Source organism: Lissotriton vulgaris, chromosome 2_2 (genome assembly GCF_964263255.1).
Source record: "Lissotriton vulgaris chromosome 2_2, aLisVul1.2, whole genome shotgun sequence".
Taxonomy (NCBI): domain Eukaryota; kingdom Metazoa; phylum Chordata; class Amphibia; order Caudata; family Salamandridae; genus Lissotriton; species Lissotriton vulgaris.
In genome coordinates this window covers 332,388,310-332,410,750 of record NC_141688.1, presented here as the reverse complement: position 1 = coordinate 332,410,750, position 22,441 = coordinate 332,388,310, and the positions used below count along the sequence as shown (strand labels likewise).

The following is a 22,441-nucleotide window of genomic DNA, read 5'->3' as shown; positions in this document are numbered from 1 at the left end:
GCGGCTGTGTTTAGACACTGCACACATCTCCCGTGAGCCCCCTACTTCCTAACCTTTGGTTGTTTACAGTAGCCCCAGTGATTCCCTAGGCCTACTCACTGCTTCTGTCATGGTTCTTATACCACTATTTTAGTCTATGGTTCGTGAGGCCCCTAGGGCAGAATAGTATATTGTGCAACTTATCGTATGCTAATTAAGTAACTTGTATTGTGCTTTTACCTCTGACCTCATAAAGAGTGCAGAGGGGTTTTGTTCAGAATAAATACATATATATTTGATATATACTTTGTGTGGCGTACTTTCATTTGGTATTCAAGGGATTATAATTGGTAAAACAACTTGCTTCACATGCTCTCTGAAGTGTTGGCCTATTGACTGCTGGTCCATGATACCACTAGGATAGCTTGTCTATAAGGTTGACTTTACAACCACCATCAATAAGGGTCGTTTAGACTGGTGCAAGGTGCCCACTAGAACTAGTGGACATCATATGCCAGGCTAACTACTCACACTGAGCACGTTCATCTTGCACCAATATTCATGGCACCACAGTGTGTCTTAAAATTGTTTTTCATAAGCTCCTTTAAATACATTTTATTCGACATTTGGGCCTTTGCATCTACAGTAGTGTTACCAGGGACCAGTGTTTTCTTATAGTTATTACCCCAGGTGCCCAGTGATCCTTGGGTCTCCCTTGTTGAAATATTAGAGCTATGCAATAACAGCACATACCATTCTATAGAGTAACAGGCCATATCATTGTGGTAAATATTTGATTTACCGTCCTAATTTCTATGCAGGTAAGTACTTAACCAATAATAACTCAATCGGAAAGAAAGAGGCAGAGTCCGTGGTGTTAGAGTTCTTAGGGGTTTTATTCCTTAAAAAGGAATGGTCAGACCGGATATCATGTTCCTACCACCACTGGGGTGTAGGAAGGGATAGAGCAATATTTTATTGACAATACATAGCTTATATACTTAAGTCACATTATAGAAACCAATACAGTAGGCGTAACAGCTGAGAGAAACAAGATAAAACACACACGTGGTAGTGATACGTAATTAGAAGGCGTGAACTAGGCGTGAACATAGAGGTGTGTGCTAGAAACATCACAGGTAGGTGTCACAAGTGGGTGGCACAAAGCAGAATCTTGTAATGTCAGCAGAAATCTGAGGCCTGGATGCGCGCGCAGCTGCATGACGTGTGATTGACGTGAAACTGGAGGGTGCAGGGGACTTGACATTTACACTGGCGGAAAGAGACAGAAGTCTGGCATGTCAGATCAACTCGTACCTCTATCATATCTGATATCTGAGGTTTGGGAACCATATTATCTAAACAGAAAAGGTCTCTGGGGCAGAAGCTATTCTATACTGACTGTGAGTGCGTGTATAAGCGCCTAAGTGTCTGCATGAGAATGCGAGGGGCATGGGCCTACCATGGTAACAGAGGCTATGAATTACTTGCACGGAGACAGTGAGGCCGGGCCCTTTGCTCTGCAGCTGGGGGGATGTTTACTTAAACTAGTAGGCAGGAATGCATTTTCGAGGAGCGGAACAGATAATTCGAAGGTTGAATACAGTCTTGGCAGGCAGCAGGCTGAGCTAAGCGCCGTGAGCCGCACAGGGAGTAAGGCAGAGGTCACGGGTACAGAGACAGCCTGGGCTGAGGCTTTCGGAGTCAGAAAGCAGGAAAAAGGCAGAATTCAGGGCCTACTTCACCAGAGCTGAAAAACGTGTAAAGTACACCACAAAAAGACGTTGGCATAGCATACTTAGAAACGGAATATTCAACCCATTCAGGGTGGGTCTGAAAGAGGACATGTTAACGTTGGACGCAAATGTATTTGCGTCTTCATAGCTGGCACAGGAGGGAAGTTACATGCACTTTAAGCTGGTACATGGAGACGGTGGGGTACACGTTAGGGAACATTACTTGACCATAAAATTTATATTTCCTCATTCCCTCCTTGTTCCCTACGGACCCTTCATGATATACCGATCCTCATGAATCGATCAGTCTGTTCTTGTAACATCATTTGCTCTTCTTTCTTCCTTTCACGTTTTGAGAGAAAACTGGAATGTTCAATGCACGATGTGGCACACAGTCCACAAATCGCTGGCTCACACTGTAGGCACAGGCAGCAACTGAATACTATAACAAGGGCAATGCCTAGGAAGGATAGGATCTTCCATCCCCAAGCGGTTAACGTTGTCCAGAACCAACCGGACCAAGTCCAGGTGCCTGGATTCTGATGTATCTGACTTGCAATTTTATGAAGACGTGTAATAGCTTTGTATACCGTTGGCGCGTTTTCTGGAATGAAAACACAGCAACTTGACCCGATGACCTTACAAGCTCCGCCTCTATCTGCCAAGATGACGTCAATAACAAGACGATTTTGAAGAACAACAACCCGCATGGCGGACTGCTCCTCTGTTAAGTTGCCTAGAGCGGAGGCAGTTTCATTCACTACGGCTTCAAGTGTTCTAGTTAATCTGCGGATTAGTTTACTATTTTGGACGGGGCCTGTGAAGAAAAAGAATCCTTTATTGAAATCTGTGTATTGCTCCCATGCCGTTTCAGTATAGTCGACAATCGGGAGATCTCTTCGGAGTCTATTCTTTACTAGATTTGTATTTCTGTGATAATCAGGAGGGGCTAGAAAAACGGGTGGCAGAAGGAATGCAATGTAACAGGTACCATCCCAATCTGGAGGTAAGCGTATGTATGCGGTATGGCCACAAACAAAGTAGGAATGACGGGTAGCTCTAAAGGACGACTTGCCTTGATCACTGAATTCAACCACAGTAGTACATTTACTATGACCTAAGTGTACTGAACCCTTCTTACTGACACATAATTCACCAGTAACTGGTAATACTGACATAGCAGGGAGAACTGGAGCAGCTTCGGATTCAACAGTAAGAATCATAAGGTTAATTGTATAATTACCTAATCCATATACTTCATTTTCTAGATCAGTTCCTATTCTAATGGGAAGTCCCTTCTTGTCAGGGTAACAGGCATTAAGCAGAACTAAGTTCAAGTTTCCCCAAACCCAGCTCCCTTTAAAAACAGCGACATCAGGATCTAAGGAATTAATTATTCTAAACCATGCACCACAGGAGCCATTGTGAGTGAACGGGTACGGAAAGAGGGGCAGAACTCCCTTGTATTTCTGGTAGGGAGGGAGTCGGCCACATATCCAACAGTTTGTAGCATTGTTAGTCTGATGAGAGTGATGTAACATACTAATGAATGTGTTGTTGCGCAGCGCGAGTCTGTAAGATAGTTCGTGGGGAGGTAATTCACTAAAAGAATGTTCGGCAGTGACATTGTAAGCAGATTGTTCACGCTTGAAAATAGGGTAGTATATGGGAAGCAATATACTCGCAACAATAATCAGAAGACTTAGAAAAAACATAATCAATAACGTCACTATACAGTGACTGCGCAGTGATTTGCAATATGTACGCTTCTTGAGTTGTCTCTCTCTCTCTCTATCTCGATCTAGGGGATACATGTCAGAAACTATTTAACCGATTCACCTAGGGGAGGACTTAAACAATTAAACTGTCTGACTTGCTGCTAGATCGAAGTTTCATGCGGTACTCCTCTTGGGGAGTTTTCTCTTGTTTCGGAACTTTAAAGTCACTAGGTTCGATGCAGTCTTTGGAGGGGGTGGACGAGTCTGTTTCTGGCATCAGTTCATTGCATTTTTTTATATGACTCGTATGGATCCACCCCTTTCGGCCTTCCACCTTGATAGCGGTCCGTGTTGTAAGAAGGACGGTCTTCGGCTCTTTCCAGCGGGGCTCCAGCGGACTTTTCCTGTCGAAGTTCCTAATTAGGACTGTGTCACCGGGACGGACATCATGCGGCTTTACGTCAGTGTTGTCCGGGAAGGCTGCGGCAACCTGTGAACGACATGATTGGAGTGCAGACATCAAGGAGGCAAGGTAATCTGTCAGCATATTACAATCAACATCGGTAATTTTCTTAGGTATGGGCGTCCCCCACATATTCGGTGGTCTGCCAAAGACCACTTCATACGGGGATAGTCCTGTTCTCGAATGGGCGACCATTCTCTTATAGAACAATGCAACTGGCAGGGCGACTATCCAGTCGACCCCTTTCTCTTTACAAACTTTAGCAAGGCGGGTCTTTAGTGTCTGGTTATGCCTTTCTACAAGGCCAGCGGCTTCGGGATGTCGGACACAATGGAATCTCCACTGATATCCTAGCAGCAAGGAAACCTGTTTCATGAGTTCGGATGAGAATGGCTGTCCGTTATCTGAGTACACGACACGAGGCAAGCCGTATCGTGGGAAGAATTCTCGAACCAGCTGCCTGGCAGTGGTCGGAGCAGTGTAATCTGGGACTGGATATGCTTCGGTCCAACGGGAAAGTGCACAAACAATTACGAGGACATATTTGAATCCCCGACAACGGTCCATCTGGATATAATCCATCTGGAGGACTTCAAAAGGGTGATCGGGAGGATGAAATCCACCTTGCTCTACAGGGACGCTTTTACCTGGATTGAACTGACAACAGATCATGCAAGTACGCACTTTCTGTTTTGCTGCCGCTCGTAAGTGTTTGTTATACCAGAGATTCTGTAAACTGTCTAACATCGCTTTCTCTCCTAGATGTGCTGGACTATGTGCTGTATTGATTATGACTTGAACCATAGAGTCGGGGAGAAACCATGTAGATTTTCCCTTCGTCATCCAACCTTGATCTGTCTGGATCCCTCCTAGTTCAGTCCATTTCTTTATTTCATCTGTAGTAGCATGTGTCTGAATATCGATTACATCTAGTGTGGGATCCCTAACTGTCATACAATGTGTCGGTACTATTGTCTTTGTCACGTCAGTTGTCTGGGTGTGAGTCAATGCTGTATGTTTCGCTGTCTGGTCTGCCAGGTCGTTACCCTGGGAAACAGAATCTGTAACTTTAGTATGTGCTTTACACTTCATGACGGATATGCCTGAAGGCAGATGTATTGCTTCTAACAGTGCTTGAATGAGGGGACCGTGTTGGGTCTTGGCACCGTGAGAGGTCAAGAAACCTCGTTCTTGCCATAACATTCCGAAGTCGTGTACGACTCCGAAAGCATAACGGGAATCAGTGTATATGTTAACATTTCTGTTCTTGGCTAGTATACAGGCTCGGGTCAGAGCAATGAGCTCTGCCGCTTGAGCGGACAGTGTATCAATACGATGTGTTTCTTTAACTTCAGTTTCAGTGGTCACTGCATACGCGGCCACTAATTCTCCTGTACTTGTTCTCATACATGAACCATCCACGTAAAGTGTCAGGTCTGGATTTGTCAATGGAACATCTGTTAAGTCTCGTCGGGGCTTTGTTACTGCATTAATGATCTCTATACAATCATGCGGGGCTGGATCTGTCATAATCGAAGGTAACAATGTTGCGGGGTTCAGAATGCTGCAGCGTCTGATTTCTATGTGTGGCTGGAATAGCGTTAATTCATAACCTGTCAGTCGTGCTATAGTCAAGTGTTGAGTCTGAGTTCTGTTTAAAAGAACCTCTACAGAATGTGGAACTTGTACTGTTAATTGATGTCCTAAAACAATTGAGTCGCTCTGTCTGATTGCTAGTGCTGTTGCTGCTACTGACTTCAAGCACGCAGGGAGTGCCTGGGCTACTGAATCCAATGTACTTGAAAAATAAGCGCAAGGCTTATGTGAACCTGCTTGGTCTTGAGTGAGGACAGACAACGCTGTACCATCACGTTCTGTAACAAAAAGTGTAAAAGGTTTGCTGTAACATGGTGTTGCTAAAACTGGTGCTTGGCATAAAGCTTTCTTTAATTCCTCAAAGGCCTGTGTATGTTCCTGAGTCCAAGGAAGGACAGTCGAAGTCGCTACCTCCTGTGTTGTCAACTGAATGAGTGGTTTAGCTAGAAATGCATACTGAGGAATCCATTGTCTGCAGTACGAGGTGAGGCCTATAAAGGCCCGCACTTCCTTTTGTGTCTGGGGTTGTGGCATATTTACAATTAACTGGATGCGATCAGGAGTGAGCTGTCTCCCCACTTTGGACAGCAAGTGACCCAAGTACACAACTTGCTGAACACAGAATTGTAGCTTCGAAGGAGACACCTTGTGTCCCTTGTCGGCCAGAAAATGTAAAACTGTCAGTGATGCTTGTTCACATTCGGGCTCACTTCGTGCGGTGATCAGCAGATCATCGACGTATTGCAGTAAAGCGGTGTTAACTGGCATTTGGATACAATCAAGTTGTCTTTTCAGTGCTTGACTATAGATGCTGGGGCTTTCTGTGAATCCTTGAGGTGCGCGTGAAAATTTGAAACTTCGTCCATTTAAACTGAATCCGAAGAGATATTGGCTCTCTGGATCAATAGGTACACTAAAGAAGGCGTTCTTGAGATCAATTACAGTAAAGAACGTTGCTTCTGAATCAATAGCAGTCAATAGGGAAGAGATGTCGGGAACCACAGGGTACTGTGGAACGATGCATTTATTCAGTTCTCGTAAATCAATCACCAGCCGATATACTGGCGGTGCATTGGGATCAGTACGTTTAAGAATCGGAATGATAGGGGAATTACAGATATTGGAGTCGGTCTCTACGACCACTCCTTGGGCAATGAGCTCTTCAATGATTTCCAGTAAAGCCACTACAGCATCGGGTGGTAACTTGTATTGTCTGATTCGGGGTAAAACAACACCTGGCTTCAGTGTAACACGGTATGGTGTAATGTGCATGCAGCCTACATTGGTTGGGCCTTGTGCCCACAAGTGATCCGGTACATTTTTCAATCTGACATCAAACTCTCGTAATACATAGTGACCCTTAAAATCTCGCAAGAAAAGTCTAACTCCTTCCGGAGAACAACATATCACTGCTCCTAGAGCCTTCAATGTCTTTATTCCTAACAGATTTTCTGGACATGATTTCGTAAGTAACAGGTCTGTAACACGTGATAATGGACCCACAGCCAGGGGGACGGGTTTCGATACCTCATTTACAATAGGTTGTCCTGAAAAACCAAGGGAAACATTCTGTGAGCCTGAGAGGGGTGCCCCTGGGACTTCGTCATGGCTGATTGTTGTGCGGCTTGCTCCTGTGTCAATTAAAAACTTTCTGTCTTTTCCCAATACTTGACTGTGTACATAAGGACCCTCTTGATCTACAGGAATCTCAATAAGAGGCAAGCCAAACTCCCTCTCTAGGCTGTTTCATGTGTATCGTGGATAATCGGGGTAATCAGATTGGGCATACTGGTACATTTGTTGTGAAACTTGCTGAGTCGCGGCAATGGGCTGTGGCTGTGGTACCGCTACCGTCTGTGCTGTATGTGATGAAACATGCATAGGCTGTGTATTCTGCATAGGCTGTATATTCTGTGAAGTCTGTTGCTGGACCTGGTCTTGTCTAGGCGGATGCGGTCTTTCCTTAGTTTTACCTGTTGCTATATTATGTTTCAGAACTGGACATTCATGTACGTAGTGACCTGGCTGCTTGCAATAGTTGCATGTCCCTTTAACGGGAGCTGCTGTATTTCCTGTCTGGGCCGTACCCTTTCTCTGGCCGTCGGCTGGAACCGACTGGGCCACTAACATTTTCATTTTCGTGTCTTTCATGCGTTTCTGTTCATGATCCTGTTCTTCTCTAATTCTGTTCTGATGGTATTGTAACATCTGGGATGGCGTATTTGCTTGCCATGTACTCTCAACCTTGTATACACGAGTTTTAGCTGCTGCCAGGGAATTCTCGACTAACTTTGATACAAAAAGGTGCGGGTACGATTCGCTACTTGGTTTAAGGCCGCTATTAATAAGGAAACATTTCTCGAATCTGGAATAGAAGTCACTAGTATCTTCATCGTGTTTCTGTTTACAGGCTGAGATAGCGTCCCAGTCTTCCTTTCTAGTTGTCAGTAATCTTGGCAGAACCTGTACTATCAAACCTGGTAATGCTTTAGTTTTCTCCCCAGGCCTAGCCCTGGGGTACGAAGTTTTTCCTCGTCTTCTATTTCTGCCCATACAATCTTTTTGTCTCCCACCTCCCATTCTCGTTCCTTAAGTTTCTCGTAGATGCCGGTGGGCAGCAGTACCTTTAACATTTTCATGATATCTGCATATGTGTAATCTCCCATCAGTAACATGTCTTTAAGTTCTCTGTGAAAACCTGCAGGGTCTTTATCATGACAGGGTACTAGTTTCTTCATTTCCAATAGTTCTAACTTGGTCAGAGGTGTGTGTACATACACACGTTTCAAGGTATTATCGGTACCCATAACTGGATGTACTTCTCGTAAGGGGTTCTGACTTTCAATACCATGCAGACGCTCCATATGGTACATTTTTCTTTCTGGGGGCGGAGCGGGAACATATTCGGAGCTTAAGAAAGTGTTGTATCTGTGCCGTTGTTCTAGAATTATTTGTATTAACTTGGTACTTAGACCTCTCCATCTATCCATGAGTAGTGCTTCTAATGTATCGTGTAAGGGACCTGGATCAGAATGTTGGTTTCTGTATAACGTGAGGAGGTGCTGAATCATGTATACACCTGCTAATTTCTGCTCGTCTGGGGATAGGTTCAGGAATGTCTGCGCTACTGTGTCATCATTGTATATGTTCGGATTGTCAGCCCATAGTACTGCTGACCGGGCTAGTTCTTGTTCATCCATAGAATTGAGTACATGGTACCCCATTCGTTCTCGAAGCATTTTATCAGTCTCTTGGAACTGATGTTCAGGAGAATTCGGTTTTGATATGCCAGAGAGAAAAACTGGACGAATGCCTTTCCTAAGATAAGTTCCCTTACCTACATACGCTATCGTATCTGTAGTCTTTTCTGGTTCTTCAGGTTCTTCCTCCTCCTCGGAGGAAGCTTTTTCTTTCTCTTTTTCGTGTATTTCTATCACTGCTTTTCTTATTTTCCTGTACATACTGGCTATGCAACCCCCTTTATCATGTTTTCCTTCGGATATATTTTGACCCCACTTGTTGAGTCCCTCTAATTCATCCTGTTCTGTCTCAGGCCTGTCTCGTTCTCTTATTAAACAATTTATGAAAAAACGTAGTATATATGCTTGAGTGTCAACTTTCTGATGTGCCATGGCCTCCTTAATACTTTCAGGGTCTTCCCCAGTCTGGACAAAATGATATATTCTATCTAGGTGCTCTTTCATTCCTGAGAATAATATTAGGTAATCTGTAGCTTGTCGTAAGCGTAGCGATGCTATCAACATTCTATCGTCTTTGCCGGGTACTGGATCATATCTGCAAACTGACAGCGGTCCTTTGAGTCTGTCGAGACGGGGTGATTGGAGCGTGTTCTGCATGTCCCTAAGGTGTAATCTGTGTGCTGCTGGCGGGGTCTGGTAACCCCCGGTCGCACCTCCTGAGGCAGAGGCTTGGGCATTATCCCTCTGTGGAGTTTGTATGTGTACTTGAACTTGTCTTTTAGTAGGATCAGGTAGAAGCGGATTTGGTATATTAATTTTAGGTGCGGGAAGTGGTGGAGGTGGAGGAACGATGGGCTGTCGAACGGGGAAACCTTGTTGCGGTAATGGCGGGATATGGTCTGGAGGCGGGTTGCCATCTCCGTCACCGTCAGTAGGCGGGACGTGGGCACGTGGATTGGTGTAAGCGGGTGCTACATCGTTTAGATAGGAATTCAGAAATATGTCCTTAGTAGTCCTGTGATTTACTTTAGTTGGAACCAATGGTGGCGGCAGATCTTTCGGTATTTCTGAAGTGGCTTCAGGCGAACCCTCGGCCACAAGATACATACCATTTACAAGATTGTTTCGTGCGCGGTCTACTTGTTCTGATTTTACTCGGATCCCTTCAGTAACTAATTCGTTTTCTCGGACTTTATCCGGTGCTTCTCTAAGTCTGTCTTCTCTACGGAGTGCTTTTTCAGCACGTTTATGTGATTCCTTACGCCAAAATTCTATGGCGTCTTTCTGAGATTGTCTGGCTTTCTTTTTCCATAGTGCTTCCTCTACCTTCATGATGCACTCAGCATCCCATGTTGCGGTAACAGGCCATCTGTGTCTCTCGTCTAGATGCTTAGTATAATCGGCCCATAAATCTAGATACAGTATGGCATCTAAGCCATGTTTCTGATACATGAAATTTCCAGGAGTGTCCCTAGGGGGGATAGGAATTTCTTCCTCTAGTATCCCTTTCCTAGTTCCTATCTGCTTTAACTTATTGAAAAACGGCATCTTGTTTACTTAGTACTGAATGCTCAATCCTTGCTACTTAACTCTGAACACAGCTAGTTATACAAGAACACAATAACACACATAAAAACAGTCACTCATACCACAACATTACTCACATGAAAGACATTCGAGACATATATGACTACCCCCCTATACTGGATGTACTGCTAAACAGCACAGATACACTGCTAAGAACAGTGCAAGAACTAGAAAAACTGATATACTGCTAAACAGTACAGATACACTGTCTAAAACAGTGCAGACCGAATTTGTGTACCCAAACCCGTCTTTACCGGATACATAATAATGCACCCGTCTAGATACGTCCCAGCAATGGTACTCACCGGGAAGCACGGAAACAGAAGGCCTCGGAAAACTCGACTGGACTGGACCGGACTCGACTCGACTCGACACGTGGATACTTCGGAAACTGGTGGGCCTCTTGACACCTCGGACCTTGCTTCTTTCGGCTAGGCTCTGGTCGGGATCCTCCGCACTCCTCACCGCCTCGTCTGGGTGCTGATCGCAGTCTTCGTCACCTCCGTGGGCCAGAGGGAGATACAGGAAATCCTGCCAGTACGCGTAGTTCCGTCTAACTGATGGCAGGGGACAGAGCTTGCAACGCACCAACCGGCGCATGGGGTGGGGGAGGGGTCCCTATTCGGGCGCCAGAATAATGTGGTAAATATTTGATTTACCGTCCTAATTTCTATGCAGGTAAGTACTTAACCAATAATAACTCAATCGGAAAGAAAGAGGCAGAGTCCGTGGTGTTAGAGTTCTTAGGGGTTTTATTCCTTAAAAAGGAATGGTCAGACCGGATATCATGTTCCTACCACCACTGGGGTGTAGGAAGGGATAGAGCAATATTTTATTGACAATACATAGCTTATATACTTAAGTCACATTATAGAAACCAATACAGTAGGCGTAACAGCTGAGAGAAACAAGATAAAACACACACGTGGTAGTGATACGTAATTAGAAGGCGTGAACTAGGCGTGAACATAGAGGTGTGTGCTATAAACGTCACAGGTAGGTGTCACAAGTGGGTGGCACAAAGCAGAATCTTGTAATGTCAGCAGAAATCTGAGGCCTGGATGCGCGCGCAGCTGCATGACGTGTGATTGACGTGAAACTGGAGGGTGCAGGGGACTTGACATTTACACTGGCGGAAAGAGACAGAAGTCTGGCATGTCAGATCAACTCGTACCTCTATCATATCTGATATCTGAGGTTTGGGAACCATATTATCTAAACGGAAAAGGTCTCTGGGGCAGAAGCTATTCTATACTGACTGTGAGTGCGTGTATAAGCGCCTAAGTGTCTGCATGAGAATGCGAGGGGCATGGGCCTACCATGGTAACAGAGGCTATGAATTACTTGCACGGAGACAGTGAGGCCGGGCCCTTTGCTCTGCAGCTGGGGGGATGTTTACTTAAACTAGTAGGCAGGAATGCATTTTCGAGGAGCGGAACAGATAATTCGAAGGTTGAATACAGTCTTGGCAGGCAGCAGGCTGAGCTAAGCGCCGTGAGCCGCACAGGGAGTAAGGCAGAGGTCACGGGTACAGAGACAGCCTGGGCTGAGGCTTTCGGAGTCAGAAAGCAGGAAAAAGGCAGAATTCAGGGCCTACTTCGCCAGAGCTGAAAAACGTGTAAAGTACACCACAAAAAGACGTTGGCATAGCATACTTAGAAACGGAATATTCAACCCATTCAGGGTGGGTCTGAAAGAGGACATGTTAACGTTGGACGCAAATGTATTTGCGTCTTCATAGCTGGCACAGGAGGGAAGTTACATGCACTTTAAGCTGGTACATGGAGACGGTGGGGTACACGTTAGGGAACATTACTTGACCATAAAATTTATATTTCCTCATCATACCATAGCATAGAATAACAGGCCGTAATACACCATACAATACAATGACCGGCCATACAATGCCACACCATACATTGATAAGACAAATAGCACAATCGCAGTCCACACCATACCATACTATAGAGCAGAGCTTTCCAAAGTGTGTGCCGCGACACGGTACTGTGTCGCCTCCCCTCTGTGGGTGTGTCGCGTGACAATGACGCCTGCGGCCAGATTAGGGTGAATGCTCTTGCATTCAGTAACGCAGTCGGAAGGAGAAGCGTGCAGTGTCCACGGCGCCGCCTCTGCTCCCCAGATACATTTTCAAACTTTTAAAACTCTGTTTAGGCCCCAGGCCATCGTTCCTGTTTGGTTCCAATATTATATGCATTCTGGGAGTTTGAGTTGTATGACGCTGGGGGGTGTCTGCTGCTGTTAATGTGCTCTGTAGCGCCTCCCTCCACCCTGGACCCAGCAGGCACCAGTCTCGCCTGCCAAGCACCAGCCTTAGCCAGGGGCACCGGCTGCTGTGAACATGATTCCTGCTCCTTGACCTCGTCGGACACCTGGCAGTGGCAGCTTCCGAGCAGTTTCGGAAGGAGTCTCTGCTTGACGCACTGGTTCAAGGCGCTGCATCTTATTACTTAGAAAACTCAGGCGTTAGCAGAGAGGTGGGGACTCTGTCCAGCCTCAGGTCTTATGACCTCCGCATTTATTTACGAAACATTACATAATTGTATTTGTCTGTTTTGTTGAATTAATTTCTCAGTAGTTGCACTTAATAATTATATCACAACCAACGGCTCCTTGTAATGCACAAACAGAAGAGGCAATGCTTTTCCAGGGCGGCACATGCGAGACGTTCCTGAGAGAAGGGTAACGGTGAAAGGGTGCCACAGAGATATGGGGGGGGGGGAGATAGAGGGAGAGATAGAGGGAGAGAGCGAGCGGAAGAGAAGGGAGAGACAGAGAGAGAGAGAGAGATACTGAAGGATGGAGAGAGGGGGCGAGAGACTTACCGAGGGAGAGAAACACAGAGAGAGAGACTGAAGGATGGAGAGAGAGATAACGAGAGAGGAGGGATAGAGATGGGGGATAGAGAGGGGATGAGAGACTGAAGGATGGAGACAGAGAGAGATAGGAAGAGAGAGAGAGGAGAGAGAGATACTGAAGGATGGAGAGAGAGGGCGAGAGAGATACTGAGTGAGAGAGCCAGAGAGAGAGAGAAAGAGAGGGGGAGAGAGAGACTGCAGGGAGAGGGAGTGGAGGGAGAGAGAGGGAGAGGAAGGGAGAGAGGGAGAGGAGGGAGAGAGGGAGAGGAGGGAGACGGAGAGGAAGAGGAGTGAGAGGGAGACGGAGAGGAGGGAGAGGGAGGGAGAGGGAGAGGAGAGAGAGGGAGAGGAGGGAGAGGAAGAGGAGGGAGAGACAGAGAGGAGGGAGAGAGGGAGAGGGAGAAGAGGAGTGAGAAGGAGATGGAGGGAGAGAGAGGGAGAGGAGGGAGAGGAAAGGAGAGAGGATGGAGAGGGAGAGGAGGGAGAGGGAGGGAAAGGAAGAGGAGTGAGACAGAGAGGAGGGAGAGGAGGGAGAGAGAGGAAGAGGAGGGAGAGAGGAGGGAGAGGGAGAGGAAGGGAGAGATGGAGAGGAGGGAGAGAAGGAGAGGAGGGAGAAGAAGGGAGAGGGAGAGGAATGAGAGGGAGAGGAAGGGAGAGGAGGGAGGGGAGTGAGAGGGAGACGGAGAGGAGAGGAGAGAGAAGGAGAAGAGGGAGAGGGAGAGGAGACAGAGGGAGAGGAAGAGAAATGAGAGGGAGACGGAGAGGGAGAGGAGGGAGAGAGAGAGAAAGGGAGAAAGAGGGAAAGGAGGGAGAGGAGAGAGAGATGGGAGAGGGAGAGATGGGAGAGAGATGGATAGCAAGGCACGGTGAAGTAAGGATGATGTGCCTTTCGGCGCGCTGCGGTGAGAAAAGCGGTCTAACCTCAGTTCAATGAGCATGGACCGGCGGATAAGTTGCATGATTGGTCCTGAACGGATTTTTGAATAACTCATATTCAGCAAGGCATCAGGTGGACCTTGTGCATGGTTGGAAGGGATGGCAGTGCGCGCACCCGCCTTTTGTGCTGTAAATCAATGGGGCATGTGTCAATGTGTGCATGGTAATATTCTTGTTTCAGGCACACACCTAACCTTGCTTACACCCAGTTTTGCTAGTCACTGTCTTTGTTAGAACCTTCCTGCTTTCTCAAATTTGCTTGAAACTGCACCATTGGCCCACTATTTTTTCAAAATGTTCTTGCAGGAGTACCCTCCAGTACCCACTGTAGGAGGTTCGTGCTCGCTCGCTCGCATTACCGTGTCACAAGATGAAGATTGTCGAAAAGGTGTGTCACCGACGTGGAAAGTTTGGAAAGCTGTGCTATAGAGGAACAGGTCATATCACACCATAGCATATAATAACAGGCGATACTATAGCAAACAATAACAGCCCATAATATACCATTCAATACAACGACAGACCATACAACACAACACCATACATTGATAAGACATACAGCACATCCACATTCCATACTGTACCATACTATACCACAGGCCATACCATAACATACTATACAAGGACAGGTTATGCCATACCATATAAAATAACTTTAAAAAAAGGTAACAAAGCCAATAGATCTCACATAGGGGAGTACTCGCTCTGACGCCTTTCACAGGCCTGAATAGTGCAAAATGAAACTGCATAGTAAATAAATAATACAAATTAAATAATTACTACTGCTGCTTGCAAATACATTTAAAAACATTGCCCATGTGCCAAGGTGAGACCTATCGGCTTTGCCAATGCTTGTTCATTATAAGGTCGGTTCAGATACTTATGTTCCTACACAGTTACGTTCAATGACCTGTTTATTAGCAGCTCACTGCCTCCCGGCCCACCAGGGTGACGTCCCATAGTGCTCAGTTTACGCCACCACGCGTTGCTTAGACCTCTGGCTGCACCTGCTGTGATTCTATGGTTCTCCTACATCCAATGTATAGAAGGTAGAGCCCCAGAAGAACTTCCAACAGGGTTTATGTCCAGCAAAAGAACATGCAGGCCACCAGCAGCACCTGAGGAAATAGGCCCACCCCTTCCTGGTCAACTGGGGAGTGTGTCCTCATTTGCCCCTGTGGGTTCCCTGGTCAGCCCTAGCATCTCCTGTGTGTTGTGATATGTTGAATGGTGAGATCTTCTATTGTCACATGGGGTTTAGACTTCTGCTGTGCTGCAAGGAGAGAGGAGTATTATGTGAAAATCTCCTGTGTACCTCCTCAGGTCTGGAATCCGACCTCCCTGTTTGTGATGTGTGTTGTAAGAAGGGCAGTGTGGTGTCCCATGTCCTCCTGTGTTCCACCTCAGCCCTGTAATCCCATATCCCTGTGTGTGTGTTGTGTTGTAAGAAGGGCAGTGTGGTGTCCCATGTCCTCCTGTGTTCCACCTCAGCCCTGTAATCCCATATCCCTGTGGGTGTGTTATACAGTAAGATGGAAGGAGTGGTGTCCCATGTCCTCCTGTAATCCTATATCCCTGTGTTTGTTGTGTTGTGTTGTAGGGAGGCTGGGTGGTGTCCCATGTCCTCCTGTAATCCTATATCCCTGTGTTTGTTGTGTTGTGTTGCAGGGAGGCTGTGTGGTGTCTCATGTCCTCCTGTGTTCCACCTCAGCCCTGTAATCCCATATCCCTGTTTGTGATGTGTGTTGTAAGAAGGGCAGTGTGGTGTCCCATGTTCTCCTGTGTTCCCTCCACAGCTCTCTAATCCTATATCCCTGTGGGTGTGTTATACAGTAAGATGGAAGGAGTGGTGTCCCATGTCCTTCTGTAATCCTATATCCCTGTGTTTGTTGTGTTGTGTTGTAGGGAGGTTGTGTGGTGTCTCATGTCCTCCTAAGTTTCTGTGTGATCCCTGCTAATCCTTCGGACTCTATTTCCCTCACATCCAATAGTTTCTATGGCAGGCTCGCATGACGGTAGATAACAGAAAGCTATTAAATTAGCACTTCGCAGAGTTTCATGTGATATCAAACATCAGCGAGTCACCTGGACACGAGTGACCCAGCTCGAGTTACTGTAATTCAAACTGACACTTTACCCAGAGATGTCAAGGCTTGTTGGAGCTCCTTCATCACAACTTCATACAGTTCCGTCTGCCATTCGCGTAGAAGCGTCCAGTCCTCTTCGGACCACCGTGCTGCGAGGTCATGGAGCAAAGCAGGGGCCTGCAAGAGAAGCATCAGATTTAATGACCATTCAGCACAGTGTAGAACAAGCTAAGGGTGGGCAGAGCCCCTCTGAGGGGCCTTGCACCAGTGAAGCAACTCAAACCGCAGCGACTGCCGTGCTGAGCTTGAGAGTGGTCAGAAGCATGCGCAGACACTGCGGGCCCGAGCATCATGGGGGCACATCACAACAGAAGCTCGCGACGAGGTGGGATTCTTCCCTTTATCAACCTGGTGCCTCAGCAGACATGAAAGCGCAGAGCAGGTAAAGGCCTGTTCTTAGAGCTGCATAAAACGTGTGTCCCCGTTGGGCTATTCACTCAGAAGACTAGAGAGGCGAACACCATCCCCTCTGCACCTCCCACCCAAAAAACCCTCTTACTCTCGAACTACGACCTCACCTAATTCTTTCTGTCATAAGTCAAAGCACACCTAACCTCCAGTTCATTAGCCTCATTGGCTCCACCCCTCTTCATTTTACCCTCATTTCTCCTCATGCCCCTACAAGCAGACCTGCTCTCTATTCTCCATTGCCACCTCACATCCTTGCCTCTGTCCTCCTTCCTCCTCCATCAAGACTGATACAACCCTCTGAGACTCATGATTTCTATCGGGCGGTCCAGGTCACATTGCATCATCCCTCTAACCGGCCACTGAAAAGCCCCAGGGCCGGCTCCTCCACCAGTCTCGCTCATTCATCCTTCTAAGCTGGCCCAGTCCAACAATCAGCCCAGTCCATTCATCTTTCAAACCTGCCCCGAAGAACCCTGCGTCCTTCACCAGTCCCCTCTTCATCTCTCTGATCTCAACATGGGTTGTTCTGCGTCCTCCTCCATCACCCATCCTGTTCATCCATCCTCCTGCTCTGGCCATGAAATGTCCTCCACCAGTGGAATGCTGCTCCACCAGTGGAATGCTGTTCCACCAGGGAATGCTGCTCCACCAGTGGAATGCTGCTCCACCAGTGGAATGCTGCACCACCAGTGGAATGCTGCTCCAAGTCAAGTCAAGTCAGAGAATTTATATAGCGCACTACATACCCAGAGGGTCTCAAGGCGCTTAGAGAGGGGAGGAGGATTACTTGTCAAATATCCACGTTTTAAGTTGCTTTCTGAACGCTAGGTGGTTCTGGGTTAGGCGAAGGTAAGCGGGGAGTGAGTTCCATGTTTTAGCAGCCAGGTATGAGAAGGATCTGCCTCCCATGGTGGTCTTGTTGATGCGAGGTACAGTGGCGAGGGCTTGGTTGGAGGAACGCAGTTGGCGGGAGGGGGTGTAGAAGGACAGTCGTGAGTTGAGGCATTCTGGTCCGATGTCATAGAGTGACTTGTGTGCGTGGGTTAGTAGTCGGAAAGTGATTCTCTTATTGACGGGTAGCCAGTGGAGGTCTTTCAGGTGACTAGAGATGTGTTCGTTGCGCGGGATGTCCAATATGATCCTGGCTGAGGCGTTTTGGATTCGTTTTAGTTTCTTTTGGAGTTTAGCGGTAGTACCTGCGTAGAGGGTGTTTCCGTAGTCCAGTCGGCTCGTGACCAGAGCATGGGTGACTGTTTTCCTTGTTTCGGTGGGGATCCAGCGAAATGTTTTTTTGAGCATGCGAAGAATGTTGAAGCAGGAAGAGGATACGGCGCTGACTTGTCTGTTCATTGAGAGTGAAGAATCCAGGATGACGCCTAGGTTCCGTGCGTGGTCTGTCGGGATGGGTGCTTTTCCTAGGGCTTCCGGCCACCAAGAGTCGTCCCATGCAGAGGGGGATGTACCTAGGATGAGGACTTCTGTTTTGTCTGAGTTCAGTTTCAGACGGCTTTGTTTCATTCATTCGGCAACTTCTTTCATTCCTTCGTGTAGGTTAGTTTTGGCGGTGCTGGGGTCATTGGTGAGAGAAAGGATTAGTTGAGTGTCATCCGCGTAAGAGATGATGTTGAGGTTGTGTTGGCGGGCGATGGCCGCGAGGGGGCTCATGTATACGTTGAATAGGGTGGGGCTGAGTGAGGATCCTTGTGGAACACCACAGATGACTTCAGTAGCCTCGGACTTGAATGGTGGAAGGCGGACTCTCTGAGTTCTTCCGGTGAGGAACGAGGTGATCCATTCAAGTGCTTTTCCTTGTATTCCGATGTTGTTGAGGCGTTGTAGAAGGGTGCTGTGGCAGACTGTGTCGAATGCTGCAGAGAGGTCGAGGAGGATGAGGGCGACTGTGTCTCCATTGTCCAGTAGAGTTCGAATGTCGTCTGTTGCTGCGATGAGGGCGGTCTCAGTGCTGTGTTTTGCTCGGAAGCCAGATTGTGAGGAGTCGAGGGATTTGTTGGCTTCGAGGAAAGCGGCGAGCTGGTTGTTGACAGCTTTCTCGATGACTTTGGCCGGGAATGGAAGGAGCGAAATGGGGCGGTAATTTTTGAGTTCGGTGGGGTCCGCTGTGGGTTTTTTCAGCAGGGCGGTGAGTTCAGCGTGTTTCCAGTCTTCCGGGAAGGTGGCGGAGTTGAAGGAGCAGTTGATGACGTCTCGGAGGTGCGGTGCTATGACGGAGTCTGCTTTGTTGAAGATGTGGTGAGGGCAAGGGTCTGTGGGGGATCCTGAGTGGATGGAATTCATCAGGCGGATTGTGTCCTCAGTGGAGATTGGGATCCAGACGTTAAGGGTGTTCACGGGGGGAGAATGTTCAGCAGATGGTTGGGTGGGTTGGTCTCCTGGTTGGTTGTCGAAGCTGTTGTGGATGTCTGCAATCTTGTTGTGGAAGAATGAGGCTAGGGAGTTGCAGAGGGCTTGAGAGGGGGTAATGTCGTTGGAGTTGGCCGAGGGATTGGAAAATTCCTTGACGATGTTGAAAAGTTCTTTGCTGTTGTGGGCGTTGTTGTCAAGTCGATCCTTGAATGCTGTTTTCTTGGCCTTTCGGATTAGTTGGTGGTGAGTGCGGGTGGCGTTTTTGAAGGCGTCCTTGGTGCTAGTGGTTGGGTCTTTTTTCCAGGTCTTTTCAAGGGAGCGGCAGAGTTTCTTGGACTTCTTAAGGTCATCGTTGAACCATGAGGCCTTCTTGCTGCCAGGTTTGCTTTGACGTTTTTTCAGTGGTGCTAGGGTGTCGGCGGTGTTGGATAGCCATAGGGTGAGGTTGGCGGCGGCTTGGTTTGGGTTAGAAGAGTGGGCTGGGGTGTTTAGAAGAAGTGATGCGGAGATTTGGTCGGTGGTGATTTTGCTCCAGTTTCTTTGCAGAGTTGGTTGGAGGTGGTTGGTGGGTTTCGGCTTGTTGTAGGTAAAGTGGACGCAGCTGTGGTCAGTCCAGAGGAGCTCCGTAGTGTGGCTGAAGGAGACATGTTTGCTGGAGGTGAAGATGGGGTCGAGTGTGTGACCTGCGATGTGGGTGGGGGAAGTGACCAGTTGTTTAAGTCCAAGGTTGGCGAGGTTGTCCAAGAGGGTGGTGGTGTTGCGGTCGTTGATCCTTTCAAGGTGAAAGTTGAGGTCTCCCAGAAGGATGTAATCTTTGGAGGGGAGCGCGTGTGGAGTGATGAAGTCCGTGATGTCTTCACTGAATTTTGCGCGGGGTCCTGGTGGTCTGTAGAGGAGGGTGCCTCTGAGTGTGGTCTTGGGGTCGATGTGGATCTGGAAGTGAAGGTGTTCAGAGTTGGCGAGGTTGGTGTCAGAGCTGGTTGTGATGCGGATTGATTTCTTATGGACGATAGCGATTCCTCCTCCTGTGTGGCCGGTACGGTCCTTGCGTGTGATCTTGTAGTCTTCAGGGATGGCAATGGTGATGTCTGGGGCGGAGGAAGCGTTCATCCATGTTTCTGTTAGGAAGGCGACGTCTGGAGAGATGGTGTCTAGTAGATTCCAGAGGTTGATGGCGTGTCTGTGGACCGAGCGGGTGTTGAGAAGGATGCATTGTAGGTGGTTGGGGTCGGTAGTCTGTGGAGTGGTCGTAGCGGAGTGGTTGTCGGTGCCGCTGAATTTGCAGGAGTAGCAAGAGAAAGGGCCATGAGTGTGTCCGGGAGCTGCTTGGACGCAGTTGAGGGCGCGACCGGGGTTAAGGGCTAGGAGGGTGGCGGCATCGTAGGTAATGCGGGGGGGCTGGGAGGGACGGGGGACAGGGGGTATGGCGCTGGGCGCGGTCCAGGCGCGGACGGGCGTAGACGGGCTTACCTTTGGCGCACCTTCGGCGCGGATTGGGCGCGGTCGCTGCGCGTAAACGCTGCGCGCGGGAACAGCTGTCATATATGGATAGAGGAGGGGGAGGGGCGAGGGCGGCTGAGCTGGGAGGCGGGGCGGGTTAAGTCCGACCACAACAACAAACAAAATGGAAGCGGGGCGCTGGGGGATAACGCGGGTGGCAGGGTATACTCAGACATGAGTCCCTTTCTCACTGCACCATCAGGATTCAAGCAAGCCGGGCCGAAGACGGCTGAAATGCCAGAAACCGGTCCCCGGTAGCTTGTCTCCTTTCTGGTGAAGAATTGGCTTGGTAGTTTAGTCTGCCCTGTTCCCATGATGCACTGGGCCAGGGACAGACTGATTTGCATATAGCCAGGTTCTGAGCTGGGATGGTGCAGTGAGATAAATAACGGTGATGGATCAAGCCCTGATCTTTGGACTGGGTAAGAGTGGTCTGCTTAATTCAGACACTCTGTTCATCACCACCCCCTTTTCTGTATCGTTTTTGGCCACTATAGGTGTGGCAGGGTATACTCAGACATGAGTCCCTTTCTCACTGCACCATCAGGATTCAAGCAAGCCGGGCCGAAGACGGCTGAAATGCCAGAAACCGGTCCCCGGTAGCTTGTCTCCTTTCTGGTGAAGAATTGGCTTGGTAGTTTAGTCTGCCCTGTTCCCATGATGCACTGGGCCAGGGACAGACTGATTTGCATATAGCCAGGTTCTGAGCTGGGATGGTGCAGTGAGATAAATAACGGTGATGGATCAAGCCCTGATCTTTGGACTGGGTAAGAGTGGTCTGCTTAATTCAGACACTCTGTTCATCACCACCCCCTTTTCTGTATCGTTTTTGGCCACTATAGGTGTGGCAGGGTATACTCAGACATGAGTCCCTTTCTCACTGCACCATCAGGATTCAAGCAAGCCGGGCCGAAGACGGCTGAAATGCCAGAAACCGGTCCCCGGTAGCTTGTCTCCTTTCTGGTGAAGAATTGGCTTGGTAGTTTAGTCTGCCCTGTTCCCATGATGCACTGGGCCAGGGACAGACTGATTTGCATATAGCCAGGTTCTGAGCTGGGATGGTGCAGTGAGATAAATAACGGTGATGGATCAAGCCCTGATCTTTGGACTGGGTAAGAGTGGTCTGCTTAATTCAGACACTCTGTTCATCACCACCCCCCTTTTCTGTATCGTTTTTGGCCACTATAGGTGTGGCAGGGTATACTCAGACATGAGTCCCTTTCTCACTGCACCATCAGGATTCAAGCAAGCCGGGCCGAAGACGGCTGAAATGCCAGAAACCGGTCCCCGGTAGCTTGTCTCCTTTCTGGTGAAGAATTGGCTTGGTAGTTTAGTCTGCCCTGTTCCCATGATGCACTGGGCCAGGGACAGACTGATTTGCATATAGCCAGGTTCTGAGCTGGGATGGTGCAGTGAGATAAATAACGGTGATGGATCAAGCCCTGATCTTTGGACTGGGTAAGAGTGGTCTGCTTAATTCAGACACTCTGTTCATCACCACCCCCTTTTCTGTATCGTTTTTGGCCACTATAGGTGTGGCAGGGTATACTCAGACATGAGTCCCTTTCTCACTGCACCATCAGGATTCAAGCAAGCCGGGCCGAAGACGGCTGAAATGCCAGAAACCGGTCCCCGGTAGCTTGTCTCCTTTCTGGTGAAGAATTGGCTTGGTAGTTTAGTCTGCCCTGTTCCCATGATGCACTGGGCCAGGGACAGACTGATTTGCATATAGCCAGGTTCTGAGCTGGGATGGTGCAGTGAGATAAATAACGGTGATGGATCAAGCCCTGATCTTTGGACTGGGTAAGAGTGGTCTGCTTAATTCAGACACTCTGTTCATCACCACCCCCTTTTCTGTATCGTTTTTGGCCACTATAGGTGTGGCAGGGTATACTCAGACATGAGTCCCTTTCTCACTGCACCATCAG

General features: G+C 48.1%; 1 protein-coding gene across 1 annotated transcript in view; it reads right to left on the bottom strand.

Moving 5' to 3' along the window:
* Window positions 1-22,441, bottom strand: part of LOC147729420 (uncharacterized) — a 78,892-nt gene that overhangs the window by 25,047 nt on the left and 31,404 nt on the right. The window contains exon 2 of the mRNA XM_086959844.1: window positions 16,229-16,355. Within this exon, the coding sequence (XP_086815970.1) occupies window positions 16,229-16,355 (127 nt within the window). The remainder of the gene's footprint in view (window positions 1-16,228; window positions 16,356-22,441) is intronic.